We start from the raw sequence: 7,996 nt of genomic DNA on the forward strand, positions 1-7,996 counted from the left end.
AAGATCTTGAAGTCATTACAGATTGTTCTCTGAAAATGTTCCCTCAATGTCCAGTGGAAGTAAAAAAGCTAACTGTATTAGGAACCATTTTGAAAGGATATATAGAAAACCAGAAAATATAATTCTACTATATAATTGCATGTTGCACCCACACCTTGAATAGTGTGTGTAGTTGTGGTAACCCTGTGTAGTTGTGGTAACCCTATCTCAAAAATAGAAACGGAAAAAGTACAGCAAAGTGGAACAAAAATGATTAAGGCTACAGAACAGCTTTCATACAAGAAAAGACTGGGATGGTTCAATTTAGAAAAGACAGCAACTGATAGCGGTCTATGAAATCATGAATGGTGTGAGAAGTGAATTAGGCACCGTTATATACTCCTTCACATAACACAAGAATTGGAAAGGCAAAGTGCAATTAATGGAATTTAATTGAAGACCAAAAGTATTACTGGGTTCAAAAAATAATTAGATAAGTTCATAGAGGACAGGTCCATCAATGCCCTAATGTCCTTAAATCTCTGTTAGAAGCTGGATCATTTGATAAATTTCCCTGTTCTGTTCACTCCTCTTAAGCAGTTGGCACCAGTCACTGTTCAAAGACTCGTTACTGAGCTAGATGAACCATTGCTCTGGCCCACTATGATGACCATTTTTATATTCTCATGTATTTGTATTAGTGTCAATGGCACAGAGCTTTTGGTCCCATGCCTAATAATTTATTTCAGATGCATTATTTAACTGTACAGCACTGCTTTAATGGCTTACTGATTAATTTCACAAAAAATCTGCAGAGCACTAAACTGTAATTTTTGCCAGCCTTGAAGAACATAGCTGCACTTTTTAATACCAAAAGAGAAGATTTAGCAACAGCCACATGAGAATCCTTTCAGCCAAAAAACTGCCTCACAGCACTTCCTGCACTACTTGGAAAACATTCTGCAGTATACTAAAATTGAGTGAGTACAGGATGGCCAAGTTGGCCAAAGTCACTAGTATCGGTGGTCCAAGATGAGATTTTAAAAGAAACTCAAATATGAATGTTTATTTAATTTACTAATTTTTAAAAAACAAGTCAATTTCTGATGAAGAATTCTTTAAACAGAACATATTAGCGTATTTTGATGAATTCCTGTATTAAAATATTTTATGTTGCCTTTGTATCCCTTTTCTAGCATGGAACATTAGTTGGTCCACACCACATGCTTATGCTGCCCCTCTTCTTTTGCACTTTCCTCTTTTCAGAGAGGGCTTAGAGAAGAACATACCTGCAAGCTCGAGTAGTGCATGATATGGTACTAAATACACAAGACAATAAGACTAACTATCAGAAGATCAATGAAATTGACTAGATACAAATGCTATTATATGCAAAAGGGATTTTCTTGATGTCCCTTTAAAAAGCCTGGCAGAGAATGGAGAGTCAGGCACATTCAGGAAAGCATTTAAGTCTGTGTTTAAAGATGTGTTTAAGTGCTCTCCTGAAATGAGATGCAGTTAAGCATGTGATATCTATACTATTCTGAATTGGGGGCTATGTGAGTAAACTAAAAGAGCATACACATAATTTACAGGGAGGAAGAAAAACAATTGCTGGATATAACAATGAAATTAGGATGGGGGGGAGGAGACGACTACTCACCAATATCTATGTGAAAATATTTTTGCATGCTTTTTAATTGCAAATGCCAAATATGCACAAGTTAGATTTTAGAGAGACTTTTTTTTTCTTTTTTTTCCTTTGTTGTGTAAGTATCTTATGCAGTTTTTCAAATGTTCATTAATTCTATATCCATAGAAACTATGACAAATGGGTCATAGGTATATTCAAAAGAATATAAGAGCAAAATTTACACAAAAATTGTTTGCTTACCTCTGAGGAGGAATATAAGGAGCAGATACTGTTGGCATAGCTGTACAGGTTTCAACCACTGATTTCTTGGCCTTTTTTGCCTTTTTTCTGACTTTTGATGTAGACCTTGCAGTTCTAACTGATCCCTCTTTTCTACAAACACCATTTTTCACATCAGCTTCTCCATAAATATTTAGGGGTCGCCGTATACAACCTGGTGGAGTATGTACATCACAATAGGCAGTCTTTTTTACAGAGAATGTTGTCCCACTGCCAGTTAATTCTTTCACAGGTTCCATTTTCATATACAAACCAGCCTTCTGAGCACAAGTCACATGGAATGCTGTGTAACAGTTTGCTTTGTGGCACTGGATGCAGGCACCAACGCCTTTTTGTTTACAGAGGTAGCATGTTAACTTCCATCTGGCCGGGGGAATGTTTCTGACACCATCAATTGGCTCAATAAAAACTGTATTGGCAAATCCAACTTCTGGAATCCACAAAGCACACACAACATGCCCCCAACGGTCATCATCAGTCTTTTTAAAGGCACCTCCCTTGTTTGGGCACAGCACACAGTCTACAGGCCGGGAATGGGACTGCAGACAGCGTCTGCAGAGCCACTGACCCTCAGGTATATATGGCACCCCATAGCACTCCTGATGCACTGCTAAATTACACATATCACAAAATAGGATTACATTGCTGTTCTGACATTCACCATCCATGCATATACAACATACTGCATCTTCATCAATTAAAGACTGATGATCACCCTGTTTTTGGTTCTCGCAGTATGACTCTTTTTCAAACCTATCCATAAGGAATTCAAACATATTTTGAGACACAACTGACACTCCATCACTTTTTCGCTTTTCATTTATTATTTCTAGCCATGCATAATCTTCTTCATCCATGTCATACTCCACTTCATTGTCAAGTTCTTCTGCTGACTTTTCAATGAATTTATAATAAATTGGAGGTCGCCGAGGGGCAGAAGGTGGACTATACTCAACAATACGTACTTTTGGTTCTGGAAGAGGACCTGTTGTAGTAGGTGTACCATGTGCACTTGGAAGAGCTTCATTTTTCTTTTTCACTTTGTTATTTTTATGCCGCTTGGTTCTGAGATAAACTGGAGGTCTCTCACTATTTTCTTTATTGCTATTGCATTCACTCATTTCTTGCGCTGTAAGATCATCTTCTAATATAATCTCTAATGGATCAAAAATACTGATCCTGTGCAAGCGACCTTCAATTTCTATTTCAACCATTCTTTGAGCTTGAGCATATGTCAAAGTTTCTCGTGTAGGCGAGTGTTTAATATTGCACGGGGAAGAAGAATGCCTTGCTGCAGATACTCGATGGCATCTTCCTTTTCTCCTCATTTGGTAATGATTACCTAAAATTATAATCAGAGTTATTATGCTGCATTTCAAATATTTACCACTCTTACTAATGTATAAAAATAATACATAAGAACCCACGAAATAAATGAAGCATTGTACTATCCATGGATGTGCAAATCTTAAATTTATGCCATGTATATACTTGAAACAAACTTAAATCTGACTTCCTTAACTTGCAAAGACACACAAGTAAGTAATACATTTAGAATTACTCCAAATACAATTATGTTGACAGAATACTGGAATGAATTTCATTTATTTCCTACACTGAAAAAGTCTCTTCAGAGACAAATTAATAAGAGTATAATGAATTTAGAAAACCTGCAGTGGTGTAAAGCTACAGGAAGCCAATCAAACTGTAGGAATTCAACACTGGCACAGAGAAATTGTTGCCAAGGCCCAACTAACAAATGATTAAACTTGTGCCATAAGATAACAGAAGTAGTCATTGTAATAAAAAATTACCACTGAATACACGGCTTAAGCTCTGGAATACAAAGTCCTGGTCTCATTGTTAAAAGCTTACTCAGCAGAAGCCTAAAGAAGAAATATTGCAGAAACACTTTTGCACAAAGACAATTATGATCAGAAAAGTAACTGTGTAAAAACTGAGTTTGCCTTAACAAATCTGACCTTTGTATTTATTCAGAACTACTTGCTTACAGACAGTATGTTTACACTTACCTAAATAGAACCTCAAATACGTATGGTTTATGTTATTTCCTTTTAGGTTAATCAGGTAACCAACCGGTCAAACATTAGGTTAGCCTAACATTTAATTGGTTAACCAACTAAAGCGAGGTCTGGGCTGCACACCACTGTAGCTCAGCTGGAGCAATTCCCAGGCCACGGGGCTCCCACTCTCAGCCCCACAGTGGGGCCGGGGCTACCACTGGCTCCCAGCTCATGCTGGAACAGACCCTGCCCGAGAGGTGCCCAGGCTTCACGTGGACAGAGGCTGCTCTAGGTGCCCAAGCAGCCCCTGCCCTGATTTCCATTGTGCTTAGGTTATAAACAAAAACTCGATGGCATTTGTGAATTTGTATGAAACTTTTAATAGGGGTTCTTGTGAGGATAACTACATTAAAAATTGTGAAGTGCTCTGGTATCTAATGATGAAAAGCACTGTATATTTAGGTAGTGCTAGTATTATTTTGTATTGCACCAGTTTGATAAAATGTGAGTTTCCAACCACAAAGCAGATGTATCCACTAATATTTGCTATAGTAGGTCCAGGTAAAGAGAATGGCAATTCAGTTTATGGGGACTAAATTTAGGGTTAATCTAAAAAAATTCAAGGACAAGGAAAATAAAATGTCCCCTCTAAATGTCAATAAAATGTATATTTCTTTGTTTTCTTATAAGGTAGTAAAGCCATTTATAAATGCATTAGTGCATGAGAACCTGACACTGAAATTGACAAGTTTAGTTTCGTCTTATCGGATAATGATGATAAATAGCACAATAAATGAATAGATTTTTTTAAATCAATTGCAATAATCTATCATATAACTACTTGGTGTTAATGTTATTCTAACCTAAAGATAATTTTTATATACACCCATTTATATTTACATACCCCATCACCACACCTACAAACAACAATGACATTGATCAATGAGGTTACTGTCTATTTCCTCAAATTGGAGAAGAGGGGCAGTGGCTATTATGACTGAATATAAATTTTACCAGCTCAACCGTGCCACAACCATTTTTCTACATATTTAGTCAATGAAAAGCCAGGGAGGCTACGTCTACACTGGCTCCTTTTCCGGAAGGGGCATGTTAATTTCAGCTATCGTAATAGGGAAATCCGCGGGGGATTTAAATATCCCCCGCAGCATTTAAATAAAAATGTCCGCCGCTTTTTTCCGGCTTTTAGAAAAGCCGGAAAAGAGGGTCTACACTGGCCCCGATCCTCCGGAAAAAGCGCTCTTTTCCGGAGGCTCTTATTCCTACTTTGAATAAGATCCTCCGGAAAAGGGCGCTTTTTCCGGAGGATCGGGGCCAGTGTAGATGCTCTTTTCCGGCTTTTCTAAAAGCCGGAAAAAAGCGGCGGACATTTTTATTTAAATGCCGAGGGGGGTATTTAAATCCCCCGCGGATTTCCCTATTACGATAGCTGAAATTAACATGCCCCTTCCGGAAAAGGGGCCAGTGTAGACGTAGCCGGATAGTACTAAAGGATAGCAAGCCATGCAATGGCGTGGGGCCAACCCCACAGTTGGCTTTTTGAAGCTAAGTTGCTTAGGCTTTGTCTTCAGCTTCAATTGTGGGCAGCAGGATTCGAATTCCAGCTTTCTTTCCTTGGTCCCAGCAATATAATGTTGTTCCCGCTCTATTGCTTATTTTGGCAGAATCTGCTTTCAGCCCCTAAGAGAGCCCCAGATTCCTGGTGGAGAACCCCTGCTACAGAAGACACTACCATATAACATAAGTTTTCAGGAGAAACTGTTTGCTTTTTTGCAAGCATAGTGACAACCATGGAACATGTATCTCATAACGCCAGCAGCTTTCCTCCCAGACTTAGTGCAAATGTCACAAATTCTAAATAAGGGAAGACATCTGCCACAAAGTGATGAAAAAGCACTTCCCAATAATGAGATTCGAACAGTTATCATGTACGTTCTCAAGCACCTTCTCTTACATTTAGATTAAATTTTGGCCCAATCTGGAAACAAATGACAATTTAGCATTTAACCTCTTAAAAGAAAACAAGAATGCAGGAGGGGAGAGCACGCTACATGTGGAAGTAGTTTTAACAATATCTATCCTAATTTTGTATAGTTGTAGTTTGGGTGACTAAAAATGCCTTGAGACCCTAAAGTACAATAAGGATTGCTAAATTTACCATAAAACAGAAAGAATTCATAAAGTGTTACACAGCTCAGGTTTGGGGTACTTCTTTCCTCCTGTAAAAGCAGCACAAAGGCTAAAGAAGATGGAAACAGAACTTTTTTTTTTTGAATGACAATTTGCTGAGGTAGCTTTCATGACAAAAATGTGAAGATGCAGCTATTTACGTGAAATGCAATTTATGTAGATGAAGCACTGCATGGTAAGGGGACAGGTGAGGGGAGAGCAGGTTAAACCTACAGCGCAGCACTCTAATAGACCTTTGTAAAGGCTGCCAATTCCTTCTGCAAACATGCAGTGTTGGGTCCTTTGCTACCTTGCTTTATTCGTGGCTCTCAACATGCATCATCTGTGGACCATGGCAAAGAGATGGAGAAAAAACTACCAAGGATGCTGCAAACAGTCCATTACCACCAGCCATATTCATTCGCAGAGAAGCCAGTGGCTGACCCCTGAAGAAATTATTTCATTCCATAAGTGAAAATACCCGTGATAGGCCTGGGCTGGACCAGGCAAACCCTCCTGACATCATCAACCCCAACATCTCCGGAGACAACCGGCACCATTCCCCAAACTAGCTCCTCCTCTCCCCTGAGCTCGGCCCGAACGGCTTCCTCCCCAAGCTCCCCCCACGCACAAGCAGTGGACGGTTCCTCCCCACGCCCCTTATCCCTCCCACACCCTGTTCCAGCACGAACACTTCCTGCCCACGCCCGTCACCGCGCTACCCACACGCACGCCCCTCGCGCGAATGGTTCCTGCCCGCGCCTGTCACCCCCGCGCGAATGGTTCCTGCCCAGGCCCGTCAGCTCCAACCCTTCCCGAGCCTCGCCCCACCCCCACCCCACAATACTGTCGGCCCACAAACATGGCGTCCAACAAAACAGCTTGCGCTGCGCCCTCCCCCGCCCGCTGTGCCGGGCCGCCTCCGCCCGCTCCCGCCACCAAGCCGCGCTCGCTAGGCCCGGCTCTGGCCGCGAGCCGCCGGCCCCTCTGCGCCGCCCGGCCGCACTCACGTCGTGGGAGCCGCTGGAGCGCGGCTGACAGACCCTCCTCCTCCTCCTCGTTCCGGGTCGACACGGCGGCCGGTCTAATGGCGGGGGTGGCCCCACCGATGCCGCTGCCTGGTGCCGTTCCCAGCAGCCCCGGGCGGCCCAGCGGGCGCTGGCGGTGCCGTGCTGCCTTCGGGCTGCCGGCGGCGGGTGCGGGGCTCCTGCTCGAGGCGCGCGCGGCGCATTCGGGAGGCGCGGAGCTGGTCGCAGTCCGGCTGCGGGCTCGGCTCCGTCCTAGGGCTGAGAACCGCCCCTCCCCCCTCGGCACAAACAATGCGGCTTCACCACAGCGCAGCGCCGGCGGGGGGACGGAACGTGGGAGCGCCAGTCCCAGGCACCGCCCCGCCGCCGTGGGGGAGGGGCCTTTCCGCTCTCCCTCTGCCCTGTGTTGCAGTGGGCGGCGCTGCCTGACACGGGCGGGCAGGCCATGGCCGATCTCCATGGCGCCCCAGCCGTCGGCCACCTCCCCGAAAGTACGATGGGCTTAAAAAGAAACGGAGGAGGCTAAGCACCGCGTCTGCTTTAGTTTGGCTTCTCCTCTGTGCCTGTAGGTGTGAAAAATACAAGTAGAAAAGTCACCCTTTAATACACACAAAATGCCCACCTCTGCCTGGCTGCTGGGGGAGCCTCAACTTCCCCTCTGGTCTCTACGTAGAGCCAAACTCCGCATTTCCTATTCCTGCCTCGACCCTGCAGCTACATTTTTCTGTCAGCAGCTGGGCTGGGACTTTTGCACCTGGACTCTAACAGCAATAATGTGACCCCCCATTGCCTCCTACCAGTATTCCCTCAGCTCTAAGACCATATAGACATGGCAAAGCAGGTCT

The 7,996-nt window shown here is 43.3% G+C and overlaps 1 protein-coding gene across 4 annotated transcripts in view; it reads right to left on the reverse strand.

Moving 5' to 3' along the window:
• The window catches only part of BRD1 (bromodomain containing 1), a 106,134-nt gene extending 98,640 nt beyond the window's left edge, over nucleotides 1-7,494 (reverse strand). For 2 of the 4 annotated variants that reach the window (XR_012903594.1, XM_075927836.1), the window contains exons 1-2: nucleotides 7,134-7,494; nucleotides 1,874-3,254 (exon numbers count right to left, since the gene is read on the reverse strand). Coding sequence is in view for 2 of the 4 variants with exons in the window: in XM_075927836.1 (XP_075783951.1) it covers nucleotides 1,874-3,240 (1,367 nt within the window). In the remaining 2 variants the exon portion in view is untranslated. Of the gene's footprint in view, nucleotides 1-1,873; nucleotides 3,255-7,133 lie in introns of those variants that run through there. The other 2 variants (XM_075927827.1, XM_025182856.2) reach the window with 2 other exon arrangements.
• Between the last annotated feature and the right edge of the window lie 502 nt (nucleotides 7,495-7,996).

The sequence above is a fragment of the Pelodiscus sinensis genome, chromosome 1 (genome assembly GCF_049634645.1).
Source record: "Pelodiscus sinensis isolate JC-2024 chromosome 1, ASM4963464v1, whole genome shotgun sequence".
Classification (NCBI taxonomy): Eukaryota; Metazoa; Chordata; order Testudines; family Trionychidae; genus Pelodiscus; species Pelodiscus sinensis.